A 25,957-nucleotide genomic window follows, 5' to 3' on the forward strand; every position below is an offset into this window, starting at 1 on the left:
TGTTAAACTTTGTTGACACCAGTAAAAGAAGCCTATTTTCTATTCTGATCAGCTGAGAAATACTAAATGTATATTTTCTCTTTATATACGTAAAGATACATTTAAATTTATACGGTCACAAAAGAAAACTTTAAGAACATAAAGGTTTTTGAATTACTTCAGAGAGAGCTATGAGACGGCTTCACATTTATGGCTTCATTTTCACAATTTAACTAATGGGAGTGTCTGGAGTAGGGAGAGTTGTTTGACAAGTGTAACTTTATTCCCTCGCTCATATGTGAAAAGATTATTAAGTGTCCTGAGTTTGACTGGTGGATTTGTTATAGTTACAGAATATGAGTAATTAAAATAATCTGTTCACATATTCTGCTTTCTGACATATCACAGAAATATGAACAAATGAATAATCCACCGTCCTGGGAGGATTCTCTCATCACATCAAACATACTCACATACACACATACTCCACACACAAACAAAGTCAGACATCACAGAGATTTCAGCTCTCTAAATACAGATTGACTGGTGTGGCACCTGAATCAACAGGAAAACTACCCACCCAGTGCTTGAATCAAGAGGCTATGAAATTATAAAGCACTCAAATACACACTGCACATTGTCCAGCACTGACCACTTTAGAAACCAGGGTAGTCTATGCAGTCGGATAGTATGTTCTCTTAAGAAAAAATGCCATGTACTTAGTACAAAAAAAATGGATTAACATTCTCTAAATCCTATTTGAGGTAAATATGCATTCCATAACTGTTTTTTGTTGGAATTTCCTTCATGCCAAGAGAAATGTCCAAAGCAAAGGCTTTTCGTTTGTCATGAAGCATTTTAGAATATTTTAGCTGGGCACATTTTGTTCACGAGTATTGAGCCAAGGAAGATTAAAGGACTGATTCTGCCCTACATAATAGTACTGTCATTAATTATAACCACTAGTGAATAAAGTTTTAGTGAAATGAAGACATATGATGTAGAATACTTTCATGTTTTGCAAGAGATCTCGAGCACTCCCAGGAGTTTCTTTAACCTACTTTGAGCACCTTTGACTTGAAGTCATAGGTGAGTCAGTGGATCCATTTTCCCTCCAAATTCTTACCTAATATATAGGTACACTTCTTGTGTTTGTGCAGATCCCAGCGTTGACCATGGGCAGACAGACCTAAAGATAAGGAGTACATAATGCCATGCCTTATCTGCGCAGACAGCAGGCATGTTGACATGGGCACAAGTGGTCGCCATGCTGACGAGGCGTTTATCTCGCCCACTACTAATGAGCCATTCAGTACTCATGCAAATGCATAATGACTAGCTTTGGGCCGTAGGGCGCAAGACCTTATAGTCACACAGTGATGGTGTTTAGCAGAAATTCAGACAAGATTCAGCAAAAGGCCGGTATCTGAAATCTATATGATGAACAGTGACAATATACTAAACTCTTCCTGTACTTAAATGATTAAAAATCCAGATGGTTGTTTGCACTGGAGATGATAATTAAACCAATGCTGGTGTGTCATTTCGGGTATACCATAAGAGGGACCCAATTATGTAACACAGAGGTAATGGCCAGGCACCATATACAGTATGTAAGTGTTCGTGCTTTCAATCTTTTCAGATTTTAAACCAAAAGTACTTTTTCTTTTGTTTGTTTTCTGCATTAGGAAACTTATTTAACACAATGTACAGAGAACAGGGTCCTCTCCTGGCTACAACAGCCTAAAATAGGTTTCCGGTAATAGAAAGAGAAAAGAAATGGGGAGATAAGGTAAAAGAGCTGCTGAGTCTGCTGTAGTGCTTCCCAAGTAATAGAACAATAATAATGCTAAAACTACTGATTGCAGAACTAATTGTTTTCATCTAATTTTCACCTGCTTTTATTATACAAAACAAATACTGATAAATTCTGGGATTATTTTTCAAATTTAAAACAATGAGATTCTCAAATAAAACCTGAAATAAGACTTAGATTACATGCCAAATTCTTTTTTTTTCTTTTAGGATAGCACAGATATCTTCATTTATATGCTACATTGCACACTAAAACCATCTTGATAACCAATCAAGTGTGAACTAGTGAAAATCATGTGGGAACAAACAGAAGAGAGGAACATAGCTTTAGTGAGGCTCCCTCGCACTCAATTCTGTATTCAAACAGAGGAAAAGCAAGGCAGTCAGAAATGGATTGTTATTTGGGAGGGGCATAACACTGAAGGAGATTGAAATCGGTCTGAGCCAGCGACAAGTGGTCGCGTCTCCCTGCCACCCAGTCTGACTGCAGGCAGAGCTGGCTCACTACAGTAAAACAGGGGAAGTGGACTGTTTTGACTCTAAACGCCATTTTTAACATGACGTTTTTTCTTATTCATTCTTCTTTTTTTTTTTTTTTTGCTTTTGGCTTATTCTACTACAGCATGACTTCTGAGAAACCCTTGTCATCTCTTTCCATTTCTTTACTTTTTAAATCCTCGGCATCCCATTTCAACAAATTCCTCTCTTTTTTTTGGCCTTTTTTTTGGTATTTTTCTTACTTTCTCTTTTATCTAATTATTCATAGCCTTGTATTTTCACTTTGTATAACTTATGATTTAACTCCCAGTCTTTATCTCTGTCTTGTCCTTTTTCCTGTCTCTCTGTTTCTTTAATCCCCTATTTACCTCTCTTTCCCCACATCTCCCTTCTGAACCACTTATCTGCTCTTTGACAGTCACAAAAATTTGACCCCCCACTCCCTCACTGTCTCCATGAATCAGTCTTTATGAATTCTGTTATCTCTGTTTGTCTGTCTGTCTGTCTCGCTCTCTTTCCCTCTTTGATATCCATTTTAAGACAGCCCTCCCTCCTCCTCCAGCTGCTCGCTAATCACTTTTGTACTTTTCCTTCAGCCCGTGGAGGGAGACTCTGGGGTAGGCAGAAATGAAGCAGGAGGTCTGGCAGTTAACATCGTGATGCCTGGTTCCCACTGGGAAAGTTGTTGCAGCAGGGGGCATATTCAACGCTACTTCCCTGCCAGGAAATGCCAGGCAGACAGTGGATAAAATCACTAAATACAAAGACTTCAGTCAGACGCATAGATAATTATTTATGTGTCCTACTGCTACAGTCGGCTTAAGTGGTAGTGATTATTATGCTTGCCATTGTAAATTGGTCTGGAAATAAAAATTAGAAAATCTTCTCCAAAGGAGGTGCCTTACAACTTTAGCATATTTATTATTTAGAATTGGCCAAAAATTTTAGCCTATGCTAAATTTTAGCACTTGTTGCCCAGTGCTAAAATAGCGTCTAAAAGACGCTTTTGAGTACCATTATGGGAAATGTTGGCATTTTTGGAGCTTGGCCCATACTATGGTCGTACACATACATTCTTTAGTTTGTATGTGCCGAAAGTGTTCTTATTTTCTTTTTTTTCCAAATGTTTAGCTGGTATGGATGACTAGAACAATGGACATCCCTGCAGAAATCAAGAGGAGGGCACACAGAGGATGCAGAGGAGGAATAAAATAACTAGAGAATAGAGCAGGGTTCAGACAACAGACACTGATGGAGAATCAGAAATATAAGCCGTATCTTCCTATTATCATGGGCAACATAAGATCACTGGACAACAAGATGGACGAGCCAGTGGCAGTAGTGATGAAATTAATGGGACTTCCGTGAGTGTAGTGATATGTGTTTCACAGAGACATTGCTACAGGAAGATACTCTGGATTTCATCATTACCATCGACGGTTTTCAGATGGTTCGGGCTGACAGGAATAAATTTAAGAGCAGAAAAAGGCAGCAGGCTTGCCGCTTTTATTAACAAAAAATGGTGCCACCTTGGTCACATTACTTTAAAGGAACAATCCTGCAGCCCAGACATGTAACTGTGAGCTGCGGGGCTACATCCATACTATATACACAAGGAATTTTCACACAACATCTTGCCCCCCACCCACCCGGACGTCATCCACTCTGTTACCACAAGACTCTGTTGCCGTGAAACTCCAGACTCTGCACCCCAGTGCTTTCTTTATGATCTCTAGGGAATTCAATCAAATGCAACTGGACAAGACTCTCCCCACAATCACTCAGTTTGTGGACTGCGCTACTAGAGGAGACAGGACCCTGAATCTGTTGTGTTCCAATGTTTAATAGGCCTACAACACCATCGCTCTCCCCTTGGGAGATCAGACCACAACCTGGTCCACCTTCAGCCCAAGTACAGACCACTGGTCATGCGTCTACCGACCCCCATCAAGGACTGACTGTTTGACCGAATACATCAACTTCTGTGTGGTTACCTTTGTTCCGGTCAAAACTGTCCAATGTTTTCCCAACAACAAGTCCTGGCTTACCAAAGACATCAAAGCACTCTTGAACAAGAAGAAGAGGGTGTTCAGGTCAGGGGACAGGGAGGCATTAAAGAGGGTCCAGAAATAGCTGTCAGTGAATATCAGAGAAGGCGAGGAGGCCTATTGGAGGAAGCTTGAGCAGAAGCTGTGGCAGAATGACACCAGGGAGGTCTGGAGAGGTTCTTAGGACCGTCACTGGTTACAAACCCAGCAGTCAGAAGGTAGATGGGAACATCAACAGAGCCAACAAGCTGAACTGTTTCTTCCATATGTTCAACGTGCAGCCTCACATTGACCACTTTGATCAAAACCACCCAGTGACAACGACATCTCCCACCTGCTGACCATCTCTGCTGACCAGGTCAATAGGGTGCTGAGTAAACACCACCAGGATGATGCTCATCTGAGGTCTTGGATCATGGACTACCTTACTGGATGTCTTCAGCATGTGCACCTCAGAACTGTGTGTCAGACACACTTGTGAGCAGTACTGGCGCTCCATAGGGGACTGCCGTGTCCCCTTTTCTCTTTACCCTGTACACCTTGGACTTCAGGTACGACACGGACACCTGCAACCTACAGAAGTTCTCCAAAGACTCTGCAGTTCTTGTTTGCATCAGCGGGGGGAGATTAACAATAGAGTAACGTCCAAACAAAAAATGAAAACAGGCAATACAGTTCGTAGCCTGTGAGAAAAGGCAAGTCTTTAGCATGTTTTATTAAAAAGGAATAACTCGGCTGATCTAACATAAAGAAAAAACAAAATCCACTACTGCAAAGGCTTCACCGCCTGTATGATCGAAGCACAAACAAATACCCCCAGTTAAATGACTAAAGGGATTTAGACGAATTGTGGTACCAGAGGTGCTTAGAGATAAACCCATAGACCGGACCAACCAAGGCCTTTAAAACAAACACCAAAATTTTAGACACAATTAATCACACAGGGAGGCAGCCTAGTGAAACTAAGACGGGTGCAATGTTGTCTGTTTTATTGGAGCTTGACAGAAGTCTGTTCAGAGATTATGGTTAAGCTGCAAACAAGAAAGAGAGGCCGGGCTGATCCTAACATATAGGGAATTTTAATAATCAAGCTGCAAGGTGAAAGCAGGGATGATCTTTTATAGTTTTGAAAGACATAGACAGTGGTTGATTTTATAAATAATCTAAAGCTGTTGAAAACAGAGAGATCACAGAGATCACAACAGAATGTATCTATTTTTCTTCAAATTTCAAGGTACGATTATGTATTTGAGCTGTGTCTGGGTTCTTTTGCCTCCAGCTCAAGAAAGGCAGAGTGAAAGTCAGCACTGTTGCTAAAGAACTGGAGTCTGGTGGGTTTAACAAGATAAGCACAGTTTTACTCCGATTTAGCCATCAATCATTTCAGACCAACTATAGAGTCTTTACATTTCGATATAAATAATATTAGAAAAAACTCAACAGGGTATTCATAAGCCAGTGGGAACATTTAGAATTAAGCAACAGTCTTTACATATCATATTAATGACTTACTGTTACAAAGTCACGAAACTTACTGTTATGTAAGTAATGTGATTAGTTTTAAAAACTACATAACACCATTTAATCTACTAATAGCCAAGCCATCATACTGCATCTGTCTGAAGATAAATAAATACACAACAACAGAACATGGGTCATGGAGTGTTTTGGGTTACTTTAACTGTAATTTAGCTTAATAGCTACTGTACAAACCACTCAAACCATCCTGATATCGAGGAGCTGAAAGAGGGTCAAATATATAAAAAGTTTAAATAAATCTAAAGTAAGACTGAGTTCAAGTAAAAACACAATAGACCATGCCTACAATTGGCAGAGAGTATCATGGGATTTGTTGCAGGCTATTTTTGATTTACTTGTACTTTTTCTGTGTTAACTTCTTCTTTTGAGGAACTTTCACATTGTGTCTGCTAACGCAGTGACTTGCAGCTGAGATGGATGTTACTAAAAAAAAACAGTCTTTAAATGTGAACACTGAAAACATGGGTGCTGTATTTTTTTAACAGTTCCTTATTCAGTCTGGGAATGTGTAAATTTGATTTCATATAGAGTGTACGGTCAGCCTTAGTGTGTCACACCTGATGTTTGTGCTTCATTTGTTCAACAACAACACAGTACTAAGCCCAGGAAACAATGTCAGAGACAATAACAAATTACTATGACTATACTGGACTATGTAATGATGAATAAACAATAAGGGAGATAGACAGACACCAATGTTTTGATTAATGCTTCAAAATTCAGTACACAGGGTCAGAGTACCCTTCTGTCTAAGAACAGTGTCACAGCTCCCTCCGGATCTTCTCCTAAAGCGGCTGTAGCAGATGCAAAAATAAGAGGAAAAAGGACATTCTTGGAACCTCTTTCAAGAAAGAAAAAAGTGATAGCAAGTACAGGACTATGTGTCACAGAGGCAATTAGAGCTCCACCAGCAGACAGCGAGACTGATCCCCTGCGGAGGAAGCTACAGGAGGTCAACTCTCCGCAGGTCTGCCAGTTGGGCAAAAAATACCTCTGTATCCCTGCCACCAGCACCCCTGCTGAGAGGGTGTTTAGCACTTGTGGCAATATTGTGATTTGTCATACAGTAGGTCAGCACTGAAGCCAGATTCAGTGAACAGGCTTGTTTTTCTGGCACATAACCTTAACAGTGATGTATTCTTGCCAGGGCCACTTTGCCTTATTTAAGAAGCAAGTTGGAAATGCCAGTTTATTTTTCTGGTGTATGTTTATAAACCCAGAGTATGATAAAGGTTATTTGGCACTGAAGTGTTTGGTTCACCTTCAAGTGTACAATGGAAAAAATAATGCATACAGGCTTATTTTGCTGACAGTTAATATTAAAACTATATTACATAATGGCAGAGTGCATTATGCTTATACATTTTTGCATCATGTTATATATTTTTTAAATAGTTTTTCATGTTACAATTTAGAACTCTCAGGTAGTGGGCACAGAAAAATCTAAAACTATAACATATTAAAGTAAAACCACCAGACCATAGGGTTGAATAGACCAGTTCATCTCTAACAGATTGAAAACTATATTTTCTACCTGGAAAAAACAATATTTGTAACTACAAGTGCCTGACATAATGCAATTTTGATATTGATATTTTTAAACCAAATCACTAGATCTGGATCATTATATTGAAGATATTTGCACTAAAGGGACAAATCGTCAAATAATAAGCTATTTAGCATTGTTTTATTAATTGAAATCCATGTGGCCACCCCAAACGCCAGATTGCTGCAAGGAGGTGAGACCCAAACACCCCAAAGCAGCAGTGCAGGGGACTGGTAAGAGCATGAGGTCGGATTATAGCCTGAGGGCATAGAGAGGGTTTCAGATCCCTCTGCCACCTTGTAGGGATTACAGGTTTGAATTTGATATGGATGGTCAAAGGCAGCCACTGGAGGGGGTGTTGCAGGGGGGGGCCAACAGGGGAGGATCACATCAAATGTATGACCTCCCCACATGTTTTTTCTTGTTTCTTGTGCCTGGACTGTCCCTATAGAAGATATTCTTCTATCACTAAAACCTGAAAAATTACACAGACACCCAGGGTGACTCAGTGGTTCACATGGTTCATATTTATCTACCTATTCTAATAAAATATTATATACTACAAGAGTTGTTGTAAAGATAAACCATCATTCAAGCCAAGAGACCCCACAACAACTATTTTGCACATACCCTCTGTCTACAGACCAGCTGTAAAATCTTGATTTTGGATCCAATAATAAACACAAGAGCAAATACTGCTCTTTTATGTCTTGAGTCTTGAGAATGAAATGACGTCAGAACACAGGACAGGACAAGATAAATATCTGCCTTTGAACTCTAGGTCGACAGAAATATGCCCTGTAGGACTGTCCAAGGTTGTAAACTTTTAAATAAATGCATGTTTTAGCATGAAAACCCAGTAATATAAAACCTAAATATTGAAAATACTGGATATCAGTTGGTAAGCTTACCAGGGGCTGCAGCAGTGATGCACAGAAGCAGGGCAAACCGCGCCAAGTGACCTTCCATGACTGTTAACTTTAAGTTTCAGGTGTTGGTAGAAGGTGAGTCTGGGTCTCTGGGGCGTGAGGGTGCTTGGGAAGCGGCTGAAGTGTCCTTGTCTAGCAGCAGAGCAGCAATGACTGTGGCAGCGGAAGAGCAGACGATTCCAGTCTTTAAAGGTCGAAAGGTCAGGAAAAAAGAAGCAGGGAATCAATGAGGAGATGTGATGGTTGATAAGAATGTGACTCACTCAAGCCAATCTCATGCATGTCACCCTCATACTCAGCGTACAATGTCAAACCAAGTATTGCATGCAAATCCATCTACTATTATCCAAAACCGTGTCATTAAAAATCTTATGACACAAATATTTTCTATGATGCCGATTACGCGCACATATTGCCATAACTATTGATAACTAACATGAATATTGACAGTGCAGTTTACCCCTTGTAAGGTATCTGATTAAATTTTAGCTCCATGCATCAAAATAACTGAGAACACACAAGGGACATGGGTCCTTCACACAACCTGACAGTGAGGGAAATGTTGCTTAAATGTCTTTAATGTTGCTTAAATGTCAGTGGGATGGCAGGACTTTCTCCCTGAGGCAATCCCACAGCATTTCCCCTCCGTCCTCCCTGTGCACAATGACGGGTCTGAACCCAAGGGGTTATCTGCTGGTCACTAACTTCTGACCGGCTGTTTCAGGAAGCACTATGACACGGCTTTCTTTAAATAATATCACAATGCCGACATCAGATAAGAAGGAGACTGCTCTTGTTATATGATTCATATAGGGGGGGAGGAAGAGCCTGTGTAAACTGTTTACGCGCTTCCAAAGGAAAACAAAAAGAAAAAAGTCACGTTATTTCCCTGGACCTCTTACTATACGCGAAAAGTGTCTTTACCTAGCAACATGGTGTACTTTGGAAGTAAATAAAATAGGCTTAACGGGTGAAAAGCAATGGCCTCCATTGATTAACATTGATAAGTTATACATAATTTCATTAATGAGGCGAAATAGTAGACTAAAATGAACAGTGAAGGCGCCTTACAGACGGCTGTCAGCCTCCCTTGGCCATCGTCCCCTCGTCTGCACGGCTCTTGTAATTAGCACTTTCTAGCTAACGGCGGTCATTTCATAACAGGCGTAAAACGGACCGGCCGAGGGTCGAGGACTGAGTGTGGCTAACTCGCTGCCCTGTGGGCTGTCAGGGGAAATAAAACAGACCACACAAGGCACTATAAACGTTCTTTAAAACAAAAAATGTATACTACTGATAATAATAATGCTAAATTAAAAAAAAAAAAACCAAAACAAAGTCACGAAACTTACTTTTAAGGTAGGGTGTGTGTCTTTAATAAGGCAGGCTTGATAATCCACAGGCGAGGATGTGGCTGAGCTCAGCGATGTAGCGATGTCAGGACTTTCCAAACTTTTTGTGCCGCCTGGGCGGTGCAGATTTACTTTAGCACCCCTCCCACCGGATTCCTCTTTCTTAGTAAGTGCTGCCCCTGTCATGCATTGTCTTATCTGGTCGGCGCAGAGTCTATTAAAAAATAGGCTGCGTGTAAATCTCCGCTCTCCCGAACGACAGCCTTTTACTAGACGTGCGTTTCTGTCACCGTTTTGCCCTCACGTCCGCAGAAAAAAAAAGGCACCTATTGTCTGCGCCGTAGGTCCGGCAGCTCACATTGACGAGATAAGATGCCGCAATAACCCAGATCCCGATCGGGTAATTGTAAGAACACTATCGCTGAGTTAACGAGGAAAAAACTCTAAAGGCTAATGGAGCAGGAACGAGGACGTTGCGGGAAACTTGACTTGAGAGTCATCAGGTTTCCAAGGGGGTCTTCATTATCACAAGTGTTTCACTGATAGTTGTCTAATGCTAGGTCAGAAAAAAAAAAAGAAAAAGGAAACCGTTAATAGCTGACTCGGCGTGCTGAATCTTCCAAAATGTGAACAAATGCAGGCAAAAAAAAAAAAACAAAACAAAAAAGGTTCAGTTTGTAGACAACAGTGTAACTCACTGAATCCATGCCAACATTATAATTCCTGTTTCTTGCAAAAGTCTTCCAAAATACTTGGTCGTAAACAAAAAACAAAGAAATTTAAAAAAATCAATATATCGACATAGGATAGACACACACAAAAAAAGTATCCACACTACTCTGTGACATTAATATTTCCCAATGATCTTGTGTGAGATAGTTTTCTCCTAAGAAGTGAATGTTAATTAATGGAATTTGGGGTTGCTGGTTTTTAATCTAATTTAACCTTTTTACATTGCCTAAGCTAAGATAAACGTGTCATGACTGTGGGATTATACATATTTAACTGACAAAGGTGTGTGATTATTATTTACCTCTTGGCAAGAAAGCAGATAAGCGAATTTCCTAAAATTACCTATTATCTTCCATTAGTATTTAAACCATTAGTAAGAAGTATATCACTATGTGAGCCTTGTCTTGTGTAATGTTAGGACATGGTTAGATTAGAAAAAGGAGAAAACAAATGTCTTATATTTAATATTACGATTAAAATCGATGCACAGAATAATGATAATGAAATCTATAATAATTTCTCCGGGTTTTACATTCACATTTTGCATTGAATGTAAAAATGTTTTACAAAAACATGACTAATTGTTGTACTTTCCAAAGTGGACTAACCTTGGGATTTATAGAAAGAGGGTGGATTGAAAAAAAAAAAAAAAAAAACACAGGGCTTTACCAGAAAGGATACGGATTTTGTGAAAGCAGGTCATGAGTAATGACAGTTTCATCTGGCATCTGAATGTTTCCAACAGAACCTCAGTCACATATATTAGTAATATCCTAACATTGCTGACATAAAAGTGTTGTTAGATTCCTTTTAATCCTTATGCACAGAATGATGGAAAGCCAGAATCTTACGTGTAAAATAGACAACTGTCGTAAGGCTACAATTAATACAAAAAAAAAAAAAAAAAATGCCCCAGAAAATAAACAATACACACTGTGAGAGAGATGCTCTCAAGGAAACAAATACATTCCAGAGACCTGTTTCAGTTATAGGCCATACTTTATCTAAATTCCACACCGTAGTTCCCCCGGAGCAATTTCGGTCCTTACAGTGAAGGGTGAAGCCGGTTTTAGGAGGACACTTCAAGAGAAATGCCACCTCTTTAAAGAACCGGTATCGCACATGAGGACAGTTTAGTCAGTGGCTTTGAACGCCCGTCAGACTAAAACCATGAAAGCCTCTGAATTTATGATGCCACAGTTTGCATTCTTTTCTGTGGGATTTTTGTTGCGGCCCTTTTCTGTTCTCTATCTGTATCGCCATTATCAGTTAAAATGCATTTTAACGTGTGGTTAGAATGTGATTGCGATGTGGAACACCACATATGTACAATAATATATGAAAGCATAGCGCACACCATACAAAAAGACACAATCGTGCGTATGTGATCGCAGAACCCCTACCAGCTTTTTATCTGCATTACACATGCGAGACGTGCTACGCAGCACAGTCCAACACGTGTCTGCCTTTGTTGTGTTACAAATTAATTGACAACAGCGTTGATGCTGATGAGAACAGCAAGCTAAATAGGCCCGTTGAAATTATTGTCTTATGCTGCCATCTCTTGTGTTGCAACCTGACAACAAGTTTCAGATGTTGACTTGAATGTTTTTCCTCTCATTTACATATCTCCAGACAGGTCTTTAATCAAGTCTAAGCTGCCCGAAGCTGATTCCATGTTTTCATCATGCATCACTGTGAATGCCTGAATTTTTGCCCATTCTACGGTATGTACTTTAATTTTCTAGTTTTTTAACATCTACCTGTTCACATATGGTCACCACACTCAAATATAATCTACTATAGTAATGTGAAAGGGAGTTTTTGTTTCCTTCAAGGAGGCAATTTCAATATAATTACAGTGCTATTATGGAAATTATTCACCTATTGTCAGTTAAAGGTTAGTGCTGTATTTTATGGTCTGTACTTAGGAAATTGATGAACGATTTAAGAAAACTAGTATGTTCGTTTTAACGAAAATTATTTACCTGTTTTCAGTGAGCTTCAGTTATTTTTATGCACACAATTTTCTGTTAACAGCCCCACAATGCATTGCATTTTATAGATGTAAAAATTATACTTGTGTGACCGTACATCTGTCACTGATGACACAATATGGCGATGATTCATAAATGCCGGACATCTTGATTTATTGCTCGCTAAAAAAAATGAACCATTAAGTGTCTGTTAAACTGGGAGTAATAAATGAGTGAACGAAGTAGTGCTTTCAGACATAGCACTAAAAACTGATTGTAAGTTTGACGTTTGAAACGGGAAAATGAACGACATGTCAATAGGTCTTTTTTACTGCAGGCATTTTGATTTGTCAGAGTATGAAAAGCACAGATGTTACATATGAAATTAAACCACTGCAGAAGAAGATGGCACGAGATAACATTAGAGCACTCCTAACAAAGGAGCTCTAGTCAGGCTTCAATCAATGGTAAACCTTGTGGAAAATGTGATGGACATATGGCATTTACTGTGTGTTTATCGCCTGTATTGATTTGAAGAACGCTGCAGTCCGTATATGCCCGCACAGCCCTGAGAGGAGGTCTCGTCAACCAAAATAAGTAAAAAACACTTCTGTGGGTGTACCGTGGCTGCGTGGACCAACCGTGGAGAGACAAACACAATTACAAAAAAGACATGTATTTGTTTGGGACTCACTGGAGGTTACTAGTGTTATGTGTTGTGAACTGTACAATCTGCCCAGCAGCCCCTCACTAGGAGCACAGGGAGACTTAGAAATTAGATTTATTTCAATGTATTTATTTTTTTAATCTTTCATATTATATTTTGTATCTACATATTAAAGAATGTTTTGTGTTTAATTGTTGGTGAATTTGTTTAACCCGAATTAACCTAACAATGAAAAAAAAAAGCAAAAGCTTCTCTGGAAGGAAAAGCGTTTGTCTTTGGCTGCTGCACCACTACCATTTTGTGAGGAAAAATAGACTGGAAAAAGAGTAGACACAACATCCTTCTGTACAGAACAGACGCAGAGGAGTCATCAACCCATCAAATCAACTCTCCGCACAGAGGAAAAAAGACATATATTGAAGACTGGACTTCAACAATGCTACAAAAGCATTTAGAATAATTACAAAACTGCTGTAGCAAACAAAATTATACAAATAGCAACTATGTCTGTCTCTCTCTGTTTCCTTTTCTCTCTGCTTTGGGTTTAAATGTGCGTCATGTGGTGTAAGCCTTATAGCAACACTGGTACACAACAGGAGAGCAGAAACAAACTCTTTCCTCTTTCACTCTCAATTCAATGACAAAAGCCAGTGAAGCATTTCAGTTTAGTCTAGTCCTGATATTTAAAAAAAAAAAAAAAAAAAGTTGAAAGAAATGTCCGAAGTGAAGCGTATCTCCTTCCTTTGCCAAATATAGGATTTATGATTCAGGAAAATACTATACCTACACATCACACAAACGATAATACCCACTTTAAATCATTTCAATCTTAGGGAATAACTCACAGGCACAAGATACTCGAAAAAAAATGATTTATCTGTCTCAATCATTTTAAATTGAGCTTCATCTGCGTTAGGACTTTGGGCACGGGCCTATTCTAGTTACTCCGTGACTGCAGATCACAACTGCTTAATGACTAATTGCACCAACTGACATGTGAGAGTGCTAAAAACCCACATTGCATTAATCACAGTTATTCAAAGAGCCTTGTTTTCCTAGACTAGTTGATATTCTGCCTATTCACTGTGAACTTGCCATAACCTCCTTCCTTCCTACATTAACAGAGAAATGCTCATGGGATACGACACTAAGTAGAGACGGTTTTACACAACTTGCATTCTCTGTTACTTAAACGACTGCAATCCTCTAGTAGTTTGCACGGCTTGGATTTTAATAGCCGAGGCATATGTCACAGTTGGCATTCATTTAAGGTACTCCATCACATCTGTGGCTGGCCAAAGGACACTGCTACAGTGGCACTCTCCTTCAGTGGCTTTCATTTTTATTAGAGCCTACCCCCAACTCTACATCCCCACCCATGAGTAGTGTTTCAATAACAGGAAACAATCGGCCATCGTCTTTCATCACAGGTTGACGCTGGTTCCCGCACGGTGCCACTGGGTCTCTGTGGTGCCAGCCAGCCAGCCTGCCGCAGTCCGTAGCAGAGGAGAGAGAGAGAATAAAGAGTATGCGCCAGCTTACTTGTTTCCTTATCGTCCTCCAAGGGGGATCTGACGCATGGCCTTACAGCAGTAATATCCGAGACTGATACGAAATGAACAAAGCCTGTTAGCCTTACACAGTCATTTAATGTACGTCTACAATCCCATAAGGCAGCTAACTGACAAGGCCCTCGTTATAGGAACATGTTTTCTGAAAAATCATATTCACTCTTGAATGTAATTCAGGGTTTTTTTGCTGGAAGTGCCGTTAGGATTCAGTTAAGCGAGTGGCCCTGGTTAACTTCATGTTGGAGTCACAGAGCCACATGTAATTGTCTGGCACATTCTGAAATGGGGTTATTTTCTCAGCAAGCTGGCCATGTCTAAAGCTGTGAGGGTTCCTGTATCCACTGTGGAAGGACGCCAGACGATCTCCATGAGAGACTGCGTGTCCGGGCTATGTTTATTCATGGACACTTCACATAGGGTACTACTTTTTTTTTTTCTGACAGCAGAAACAAAAGTAATATGTATGAATGCATATATTCCGCTTCAGTATGTCTGTGACAAGCTTTGATTTTTTTTTTTGTGTGTGTGTTTTGAGCTGCCACGTGCCACGGTAGGTTTTCCATTCGATTCACTTTTCTATTACCGGCCTTAATGATAAATGACCGTTTTTCCACATAGGTGATACCAAACTGATATGTGATATTAACAGCTGCTTTCACACTACTCTCCTTGTAATTATGTCAGACTCTGCAGCCGCAGTAGGACACACAATTGTATAGGGTACACACAATTTTAAGGTTCATCTTATCCGCCTCGGTGGAAGCCGTACACAGGTGGTTACGTTTGCAGATTTGCAGTTTGGTCATTAAGCCTATTTCAGGGCTTCAACCATTACTTCTGCAGGTGGGGGGAAAGTTAGTTATTTTGTTGACATTCCTCTGCATGTGATGAATGAATGCATGCTCCTCACTTGATTGAACACAGATTTTTGTATTTTTTTTACAATTTAGTTATCCAGCGGTCAATAATTCCTTTACGAAATGTTTGTGTACTGATCATATAGGGATTTTAAAAAATGTGTATGTTATGCAATTCCTTTAATGTAGGGTTTTGATTTGATCATAAAGACCAGATGCCTGGGTTCACAAGGGCTGAGATGAGAATTGATTTTATTTTATTTTACTTTATTTTTCAGTACTACCACCAGGGGGCTTCTGAAGGCAGAAAATGTTCAAATCCTACACATAGCGGATTTAAATAATCTGATCAAATATTCTTTACTTGGTCCTTGAACTTAATTCATAATAGGTTATTTTACGCTCTAGGTTATTTTACGTTCTAGGTTATTTCCCAGAACTGGAGCACACAGTGACACATGGACTCTCTCCCCCACACTCCCCGTCCTTTTCATTCTCCCTCTGTTGTACGTGATAAATTCCACAGCCCCCTCCTATATTCACCTTTGTTTTGTGCCTTTATTAGATAAGAGCAGCATTCCTAGCATTCAAGCAGCATCCTCGATGACTTTATGAAAGTGCTTACAACAGACGCCTTTTCTTGCCTGACTTTCCGACGGACACATCCTGTCCCCCTTCAGAGGCCATTTTCCTCTTCCTCATCCCTACAGCGCAGAGTCATGATCAGAGCTCTCCTTGGAGGGTAGTCCGGATACCTGTTGCAGTGTTTGCTTGGCCAGCTTGAAGTGTGTGTGTGTGTGTGTGTGTGTGTGTGTGTGTGTGCATTTTTGTGTGAGGAAGGTGAGAGGTAAAGGAAGACCTGTTGATCATCATGGACTCCAAGGAAAAGTTATAATAACAGTAATGAACTATGGCTGTAGCAGCATGTCCTGTATCCTGTTGTGTCTACATGCTTTCTGAAAAGCAAAGCGTTTCCTTTTTCAACTTTAAAGCGCTCTTTTTGTGTGTGTTGGGGTTACAGTATGTGTTTGTTCAGGGTTATTCACAATGTTAGTCTGTGTACTATTAACCAGTACTAATAGTCAGTAGATTGCAGGTCACTAGAAAGTGTTTATTTTAAATATTCAGACACAGTCACCACTAATAAATTAATTACAAATTTTGTTTTTTTTTTTAAACTTTAATTTCTTCCTTCTGTTTTTCTTTTTCTCACATATACCACTTTATAGACACCCATGTTAAATGTGTACATCTTGATGAAAAACTAGAAGGTTTCTGTTATAAATGGATTAATGGAAACGAAAGTTGTCCACAGCGGATCATCTCTGCCATTCTTCAACGGCACAGTCACAAAGCAGTCTAAACCTTTGTTCCATGATTTCTGGACTCTATATATGACAGGGTTAAAGAGGGGAAAAAAAGATAATGTAAAGTGCAAGTTTGCCCCAGAGTGAGCATGGTGTCTTAAAGGTTAGAAGACGGCTGACACCTCCTGTATATTTTGCCTTTTGAGATGCAACGTGGATACATATTAGGCATAGAATGGAGGCAAGACTTGTATGGAGAAACAAATGGATTTTCTAGGTGCTGCCTTAAACGGATTAATTGTTGTGTGAGTTTAAAACTGTAGATTCTTATTGCTGGATTAGAAGTGGAGTTAAGGCATCTTTGATCCTTACTGGCCTTCAGTTTGTTTGTTTTTTAACCAAACTGTGTGGGAACATGTTTTTGTTCATGTTTAGTCCTCATGAAATTGACGCTGAGAAAAATAAAAATATAAACCCGCAAAAACCAGACACGGCTCATCTAGTTCTGTTGTTTTACTTCAGCGCATCAATGGCCTTGGACACTTGGCTGAAGACTTCATCCACTGGCAGCTCAGAGTCAATCTAGGCAAGGCAACACGAAACCATATGTAAGAATACATGTCAGATTTCACACATTTGGTCTTCCAGCGTTCACCAGTGTAGCAGTCATACTCACCTTCCTCACAATCCCACGGCCCTCATAAAAGGCGATGACCGGCTCAGTGGCCTTGTAATACAAATCCAGACGCTTCTTGATGGTCTCCTCATTATCGTCAGAACGGCCGCTGGTCTCACCACGCTTCAAAAGCCTCTTGACCATGGTCTCTGCCTTTGCATCAATGTACAGCAGCAGGCATGGTTTGCCGATCTGGGATCAGGGACAGTTTACTCATTTAAGCTTGTTTCCAATGTCGCAGGCGTGAATTATAGACCCCAAATCTCGCGCCCTCTCCTACCTTCTTCTCAAACTCCTCGCCCTGCTTCACCTCACGGGGGTAGCCATCAATAAGGAAGCCCTTGGAGACATCAGCCTTGGCGATCATGGCGTCCTTAATCATGTCTAAGACTGTGTCCTGCAAGCCGCAGCAAATATTATGACCAACCCTCACAATGATATAGCACTTCAGATAGAAAATAACTTATAGTTTTATTTTAATCTCATCTGTGCACACAATTTGTTCGGTACTGCAATTCCCCTTTACTTATTTGTACAAGTAGCAAAAGATAGAAACAATACTTTTTGGAAAATGATTAAATTAAACTGTAGGTCCCTCTCTTACCAGGGGCACAAGCTCTCCCTTCTGCATGATGGCCTGGAGCTTCTTGCCCCTCTCAGAACCAGAAGCCACCTCAGCACGGAGCAGATCCCCAGATGACAGGTGGGTGTAGCCATACTTTGCAACCACCTTCTCACACTGGGTGCCCTTTCCGGAGCCAGGCCCACCTGAGACAGACAGCATCAGTATAGCATGACGGAGACAGCTCTTGGTGGTTAAACGTATTGCTGCTAAAAATGAGACAAAATTGGGGCCGAGTGTACTCACCCACAACAAAGATGATCTTGGCATCTTTAATTTTGTCTGAAATAAGCATGTACAAAAAAGGTTGAGTCCAAATGTGTGAGTGGGTCAGTCTCTCTTCTAACCAAAACTTAAATTCATGAGTAAAGGATTTTTGAAACGAACCATCTCGACGGTGAAATGTGGAATCAGTGGTACACGTACTTCCCATTTTTATAGCGAACAATGTCACCCGGTCCACTGACTGTGTTCGCCTTAGTGTACGTTTGTGCTATTACTCAAACAGTGTTGCCATGGCAACTGTTGTCACCTAAGAATGTTACGTAGCCAAGTATGACTGTTCACAGGAAACTGCAAGAAAGGTCTGAGTTTTGAACCTAACAAATTTGCAGAAAATGAGAAGAAAAGATCGAATTTGGACTAGTTTTTTAACAATATTGAATTAACTACCTTAATAATATTGCATTTTGTGTGAATATTGTATCATAATAATGTGTTGTTAGTTAAATGTGATATGACAACAATTTACTTCTCAGTGAAAATACTTTTTTAAGTGCAGTTTCTTCAAGTGTAAAATGTAAGACGTCCACTGTATTCTCAAAAATCACCAAAAGAGGGCAGTAGAGTCTGAGAAAACACAGCAACCTTGCCTCTGCATCGTTTTTAAACCAAAAGACTAACAATAAAAACACAAACGAACATTTTCCACATCATTGAATCATCATTAATAAAGCATTTACAATCTTACTGGAACATATGTGTTATTTACCTGCCATTTTGTGATGTCAGATGAGTGCTTCCTTCAACTAAAAGACAGAAAAGGACACAGAAATGTGAATAAATTCACCACAGCAGATAATTTGACAGCAGCATAATCTCAGTAGGTCACACGTTTTTTAGGTAGTCCATTAATGTACAGTAAACTGACGCGCTCTGGTGTGTGAAAAGTGGACAACAAGTGTCTGGACAAGGCTCCATTTTGAAGGTCTATTTCGGGAGTAGGCTCTTTTTTCAAGGTCATATAATCATTTGCATACTAGTTGTATCTATCCAGAGAATCAGTACTGCTGTATTTAAAACGCTCTTTATTTCTGAACACTGTGAAACACTAAATTTTATGTAGCACTATAACACTATCTACTGTTACCGAGAAACACACCTGTGTGGCAGGAGCCTGCTCTTCCTGGCCTGGGTGACCGTCAGTCGCAGACTTTCTGACCCATAGACACATAAACGCATCGGCAGACGTAGCAGTATTGCTTTTACATTATGTCTCAACACTGATAACATTTTGGCAGCAACCCCACTGGAAACCCTTCACTAACAATTCAACAATTTTTTTTTTTTTTTTTTTCCTCCGGTGATGTTAAAGCTATTTAAAATACATTTTGAAAGACAACGAGATCCTGTGACTTCCTGGAGATTTGGCCGACCTGTGGAAGAACAGAAAGGCAGTAGACGCTTCCGGCGCCAATTTAGAATAAGACCGATTCAACTCCCTCAACATTCGATTGGCACAGGAATGCCTTTTAGGTGTGTATTAATAGTATTGAATATATCTAATGAAGACAACAGCCACAGTTTCCTTTTTAAAATTCTCTGAGCTGAATTAGAAAAAGAAAAGAGAAGGATGAGGAAGGAGGTTCGATGTGTCATTGGGGGATGTTTACATCGATATCTTTAAGTAGCGGCTTTCCTGTGTCATGTGCTCGGGTTGAAAATGAGTGTGTTTAAAAGAACTAACTTCAAATAACTTTTAGATTTGGCAGCTGTCGTCTGTGCCAAAGGAACCGCCCGGGTTTGCATTTTCCATTGACTACAGGGGAATTCTCTACAGGCCAAATGCCATATAGACCATCTTACAGCGACTTTCACCTTTCCACAGAGTTGTGCATACTCCAGTTTTGGCCATTGTATTTGCTTGTCACTAGGTTGCTTACATCACACACACGTGTGTGCTAATCCACTAGCCTGAGGAGTTGCTGTTCTGAATTTTGTGAAACCATATTTGTCACAAGAGGAAAACAGCTGCTTTCTTAGGTCACATGATGAGCACGAAAAATTATAATCAAAAAATATATTTGTAGCCACAGTACGGAGCATTTTGTGTAACAAGACTTGAATTTGACCCTGTGAGAGTGTGGCTGTTGGCACACTGGCACACACCTGCTATGCAAACTAATCTATAACAATAGTGACAGATATAGAATATCTGAAAGTAGAATATTAGAAAGGTGATATAATATATTGACGGTTGATAAATTAAAGGAAAAACCTGAACAAATGAGTGGCGAAACAGAACTAATGCAGACGCTTCCCCGCAGGTGCACTGCATGGTACAATTAAGCATTTAACATCCAAACACACGCTGTGGTATGTTCAAAAATGCTGGGCAGGCCCAGTTGATTCTCAGTTTGTATCAAGGTGGCAACAGGAAAAGATCTGAGGGACTTTGAAAGAGGGTTAATGTTGGGGCACGGATGGCAGGAGCTTCAGTCACAGAGACGGTTCAACTGGCTCGTGTTTCACTAGGAACAGTGACTAAATTGACATTTGCATTTGGATCTGTGGGAAAGACATCGGTAAATAGGGTCGGAGATTGGGGTCGACTGAATACATTTGATGATCGTGATGTCAGTGCATTAGACAAAGAAAGAAAAAAAAAAAACACTGAATGAGGGAATATCTTTTGGAAGAAAGGTGTTTATCCCTCTAGCAGATTTCCAGAGACTTGTAGGATCAATGCCAAGGTGCACTGAAGCTGCTCTGGCGGCACGTGGTGGCCCGACACCTTACTAAAACACACTACGGTGGTTTTTCCTTTAATTTGTCATCTGTACTGTATGTTTCTCTGTAGCTATACTACGGCAAAGGAAAACAAATAAATAATAGTTGTATTGTATATGTCCCATATGAAAGATTTTTATATGTCTAGAGCTAGCACGTGTTCCCTGGTTTACCATAAACATAAACTTTAGCAGAGTGGACACAAAAGCTGCAAATGCTACCAGCTCGTTCTCTGATTCTCACTGGCAATACTCCTCAGTACTGGTGGTGCTGCTTCTCAGGTTTCATGTCGGTGGCCCTTAACTCTGTGGTCCGTGTAAATGTCACTTGGAGACTCCTATCTGAGTCAGCACAGAGCCGGTTTGGGAATACCACTCTGGCCTATTATGGTTCCATCTCCTGTGTCCCTTGCTTCTATGGCATGTCAGACATGCTCTGGTTCTAATATGGTGCCAACAGCATTTCATGGCTCTCTGTGCGGGACTGCTGCATGGAATTGTGGAAGGGAATCTATATGCAGTGAAACGCAGCGTGGCGTAGCATGTCCCTACAGAGGCTGTATCAGTACTGGAGATGTGGCAAGATGTTTGAACAAGATTTTGTCATGTGTGGACAGGGCCGTCTGGATTTTGTACTAGGACCGGACCCATATTGTTTCCCTTAAAATGCATGAATCTCTTACAACCAAAAAAATAACGTAACACCATGAAAGCGAGTGCGCTGTTAATACAGAATGTAAGACTACTTTAGAGAAACTGATGGAGAGACATTCAAACGTGATTTTTTTAAATTCTGTCTTTGAAATGAAACATAGAGATATTGGCTTCACCACGGCCTCCACCCCAATGATAGTCCAACTCGCCTTCCCCACTCTCATGTCTTATTACCGTTTTTTAACATGCAGCCCAGCTAAAAAAAGATCCAGTCAGTCTGCAGCTGTTAAGGGATAGTGTATCAACCATTCTCTAAAAAGCACATGGGGATGAAGCTTTCACTCACTGCCCCTCGAAGCAACAGGAGTGAAAACAAAGTACCGAGTACATAATCTATCTGTACATTCTCTCTGTATACTGTTGGTTACTTAGGCACTCTGCAATCTAATTGGGCGTACTGCCCCTTTAAGGGAGAACAGGGGACCCTTTGACGTCAGTGCAGTGAGAGATATTCCATGTTGTTTGTGAAAGGATGGAGCGAGATGAATTCAGTGTTTGCTGTGGCTGTTGTGGACGTGTTTATGTTCTAATCTGCGGGCTTTGAAGAATCAATAGCACTCAGCCACTAGTCAGCCGTTAATGACCATTACCGTGGCTAAAAGCATGGCAGTGGAATTAAGAGGCAAGAGCACCTTGCACGAAAATGCCCTTTAATGGGTGCATGTGGAGGAGAGTGTTTAAACGTTACTAGAGTGGAGGCGAACCATCTGCAATGAAATGCCAAAACCAAATGTCGGACGATAGAAATAACAATCAGTGATAGATTATTTTGGTGTAAAGCGGTTATGTCATCTATTGAGTGTCATCCCTGTGCAACACACACAAGCTGCATACCTTTGCACTGTACAGAAAAAGCCTGATCTTCTGATAGTGTCAACCATTTTAAACAGTATAACTAACCAAAGTTGGTCAAGAAACCAGTTGACAGTTTACCATTACAGTCTTCTGTTAATTCTCCCTCCCCATTCAATCAAACAGCCCTGCCCACTCTGTCTGCCCACACTCTTTCTCTCAGACATCTCTCTATTCTTCACTCTCTCTGCCATTTCCTGCCTGCTCTTCCTCTATGGAGCCTTTGTCCTCTGTACTGACCTCTCTGTCGCGCTGTGGCTCTAGATCCCAGTGCAAGGGGCTGCTGTCCCTGGATCCCCGTGTGTGTGTGTGTCTGCACAGGTCCTGCTGCACGGCAGCCCTCCCTCCCCCATGCTATGCCTTTTTATAGCTCAGCTGAGCCTGCCCAGCTTGCATTGCATTCTGGGTAAGAAGGAGGAAGAACAGGCAAGGAGAGTGAGGGAGGGAGAGTAATGATGAATGACAGGAAGGAGAAGGGGTGAAATTAGAGGCAGAGGCAGAGGAGGGGAGGGCTGTGGCAGAATGTTAGACAGTAAGTTTTAGTTCAGGTCATTGGGTAATGAATGCCTGCATATGAGTGTATCCCGGCAGCTTCCTTTTAAATCTAAAATGTTGTCCTTTACTTATTATTCGATGAGAAGTGTGTACATGGTGATCATAGAGACCGTATTCATCAGGATGTAAGATAAAAACGGACGATAACCTGCTAGCAGCAGATGACTTGGAAGAGCTTGGAGCCATGAAAGCTAGCGGTGATGTATTGTACAACGTCTCACCCAGCCGAATATTGGAAACTGGAAATATGTAATGGGTGGGAGCAGGTGTCATCATATTGGAGAAAATTGCCACATTTGCAAAAGGAAACTAGAAGCTGAATAAATATCTTTGTGTTTTAATGAATTCTTTACATTCCTACTCAATCTCGGTTATGCAAACGAACTGGAAGTTAACCAACGAGTTTGTTTAGCCCTTTGTGCTTTGTTCCCCTGCAGATTGGGCTTGAGATATCCAACCCATTGAAAGTGTTCTCAGCAGATCTAGGACCTATTTTCTAATGTACTTAATTGGATGAAATTCGGTGCCATAGAGGTAAGTGTTACTCATGTAATTTTCCTAAGCTTAAAAAGAGGAATTTATGTGTTCAAACTTGACAAAAGCTACCCTACTGCCTTTTTTTTTTTTTTTTTTTTTTTTTAGCCAAAACTAAACAAAAACAGAGCCCAAAGAAACATCTGAAACATTTTATTAAAAGCATGAAGGGACACATTCATGTCCTCAAATGAAACATAAATACAAAATATATTTATATGTACAAATTATGGCAGAGACAAATAGAAGCGTACCTGGTACTTTCTAATAATGTTAATTCACAAAAAACATAAAAAGGAAAAATTTACTTGTAGCTCCCAATTTGTTGTTTATCAAAGAGAGATGAATCAAACATAACCAATACGAACCTGGTACATGATGCACCCTGGGTCTGAACTCAGTATCTCTACAGTTCGTATAAGGTTTGAGGTACAAAAATGAGGTAAGCACTACTTTTGAATAAAAAGCAAGCCCATAGGTAAGATCAAATATGTTTTGCTATGTGCAGCAAAACATCTCAAACTCTAAGCCAATTAAAATTTCCTTTCTGCAGTTTTTTTTTACCTGTCTTGCTTTCATAGCAACAAATGGATAAAAATGCACAATTGGCTCAAACCTCATTTCGACTGTTCTTTTGCAAAAATCTCCACATTTATGGTACAAGTTAGCAAAACTTTGCTGCTGAAGCCAGAGGAAAGTTCTCACAGTTGTCATACTTGGAACAGAATATCATAAGTACAGTGTGGTCAAACAATTATTCAAGAGGGGAATGCCTTTTATCCCCAACTGACTGCACTCTGTATTTCACAGAGGTAATACAACATTTTGACCACAGGGAGGCACTACACAGCACAATGACCCAGAACTCAATTTTGTTCACGGTATTGGATTCTTCAAAAATATGAAGCATCCGTCTTACCCATCTGCTTCTATTTCTATGTTAGTTAATAATAATGGCAGTAAGCATTAGTCTGTTATCAGATGTTCGGAACAGTAATGGCAGCAGATAGCATCACTTTACAAGCCAAGCAGAAACATCAACTAGAACTTGAATAATCACACAACTCTAATCTTGAATTTTTAAAATAAGCAGCTATTTCACATCATTTCCTCAGTAAACTCGGTTACTGCATACTGTGTGAAGAGACTGATGCATTTTATAAATGCATAAATGCACATAAATAGCATTTGTGCGGAAAATCATATGTCAACCAGTCCGTAAATTTAAATGAATCTTTCTCTGTCAGCACAAATGACGTGTGGTTCTCAATCAGCAGAGCGTTTGAAGTGACCAGCGCAGTTTGTTTAAAACTGGAAGGCCATCCCTAATACTGTTACGGATCAAATAACACCAGTTCTCTAATAGCGGTGGGAACCACAAAAATGGATTGATAAAAGCACCGTTGATCAGAGTATAACTGAACTGACACGCTTTGTTGAAAATGATCAGATTTCAGCTCAAGATTTCAGTGCAGATCTATAAAATCTCTTATATTTTCATTAACTCTGTTTCTATCATTCAGTCTTTGTGATTTCCACGATTCACGCGGTACGTCTCCACATTAAATCATCAATATTACACTGTATACCCATCATGTGCTTCTAAAAACCAAGTCTGACACCAGGGAATACAATCTTGAGTCTGAAAAAATGCTGATTAAGGCATTAGATTGAGTATATATTTCGTGTTTGTCACCCCAAACTTATATCCTCTTCTTCCCCACACCACCCACCTTATATTCTGCTTGTTTTCCTGTTATATTTACACACGTCTAGAACACCATACATTGAGCAACATTTGACAGGGCACCACCTATTGCACATGGAATTTGTCTTGTTACTAAAACTCGTGTTAGTTCAGCCTTTAGTGCTGTTTTTAAATGTTGAGGCATCCTTCTTTCATTTCTCCTGCTTTTAATTTCTTTGACATGAAGTAGTGCAGTATTATTCACCAAGTCCTAGCTGGAAAATCCACCAGGTGGCTCTGGATCAGTGGCCTGAGGGCTGTCCTGGTCCTCCGTGGGCAGCTGGACGCGCTGCTCGTCCATACGCTTGGCCTGCACCCTCTGGATTAGACTGAAAAAGTCTTCATCAGGCACTGTGGGGGCATGGGGGCCGGCTTCTGGTGGGGAGCACCGCTGGTCATCAATCCTGGAGGACTGCAGTTAGAAAGATGAATA

General features: G+C 40.3%; 3 protein-coding genes and 1 long non-coding RNA gene across 8 annotated transcripts in view; 1 reads left to right on the top strand and 3 right to left on the bottom strand.

Annotated features, from left to right (window-relative positions):
- eng (endoglin) overlaps window positions 1-10,166 on the bottom strand; it is a 42,872-nt gene extending 32,706 nt beyond the window's left edge. Inside the window, exons 1-2 of one of the 3 annotated variants that reach the window (XM_040157361.1) lie at window positions 9,707-10,165; window positions 8,337-8,507 (exon numbers count right to left, since the gene is read on the bottom strand). In XM_040157361.1, the coding sequence (XP_040013295.1) occupies window positions 8,337-8,394 (58 nt within the window). In that variant the 5' untranslated portion in view covers window positions 8,395-8,507; window positions 9,707-10,165. Of the gene's footprint in view, window positions 1-8,336; window positions 8,539-9,706 lie in introns of all 3 variants that reach the window. The other 2 variants (XM_040157360.1, XM_040157362.1) reach the window with 2 other exon arrangements.
- On the top strand, window positions 9,761-13,162 carry LOC120806324. The gene is made up of 3 exons (XR_005709679.1): window positions 9,761-9,872; window positions 12,074-12,165; window positions 12,952-13,162. It is a non-coding gene; the product is annotated as an uncharacterized LOC120806324 (long non-coding RNA).
- A 3,461-nt stretch (window positions 13,163-16,623) lies between these two features.
- Window positions 16,624-23,042, bottom strand: ak1 (adenylate kinase 1). Its single transcript, XM_040156648.1, has 7 exons — window positions 22,929-23,042; window positions 19,106-19,142; window positions 18,361-18,396; window positions 18,097-18,260; window positions 17,773-17,889; window positions 17,493-17,684; window positions 16,624-17,398 (listed from the first exon to the last, which is right to left on the bottom strand). The coding sequence occupies exons 2-7, from the start codon at window positions 19,110-19,112 to the stop codon at window positions 17,330-17,332; spliced, it is 585 nt and encodes a 194-aa protein (XP_040012582.1). The 5' UTR covers window positions 19,113-19,142; window positions 22,929-23,042; the 3' UTR covers window positions 16,624-17,329.
- Window positions 23,043-23,925: 883 nt separating this feature from the next.
- gpsm1b (G protein signaling modulator 1b) overlaps window positions 23,926-25,957 on the bottom strand; it is a 29,340-nt gene continuing 27,308 nt past the window's right edge. For all 3 annotated transcript variants that reach the window (XM_040157369.1, XM_040157367.1, XM_040157366.1), the window contains exon 14: window positions 23,926-25,936. In XM_040157369.1, the coding sequence (XP_040013303.1) occupies window positions 25,736-25,936 (201 nt within the window). In that variant the 3' untranslated portion in view covers window positions 23,926-25,735. The remainder of the gene's footprint in view (window positions 25,937-25,957) is intronic.

This window comes from Xiphias gladius, chromosome 20 (genome assembly GCF_016859285.1).
Source record: "Xiphias gladius isolate SHS-SW01 ecotype Sanya breed wild chromosome 20, ASM1685928v1, whole genome shotgun sequence".
NCBI classification, from domain to species: domain Eukaryota; kingdom Metazoa; phylum Chordata; class Actinopteri; order Istiophoriformes; family Xiphiidae; genus Xiphias; species Xiphias gladius.

Coding starts and splice junctions, on each gene's coding strand:
- ak1 (XM_040156648.1), bottom strand. Junction 18,261..18,360: donor CAAGATCATCTTTGTTGTGG/GTGAGTACACTC, acceptor TGTCTGTCTCAG/GTGGGCCTGGCTCCGGAAAG. Junction 17,890..18,096: donor AGGGAGAGCTTGTGCCCCTG/GTAAGAGAGGGA, acceptor TGCGGCTTGCAG/GACACAGTCTTAGACATGAT.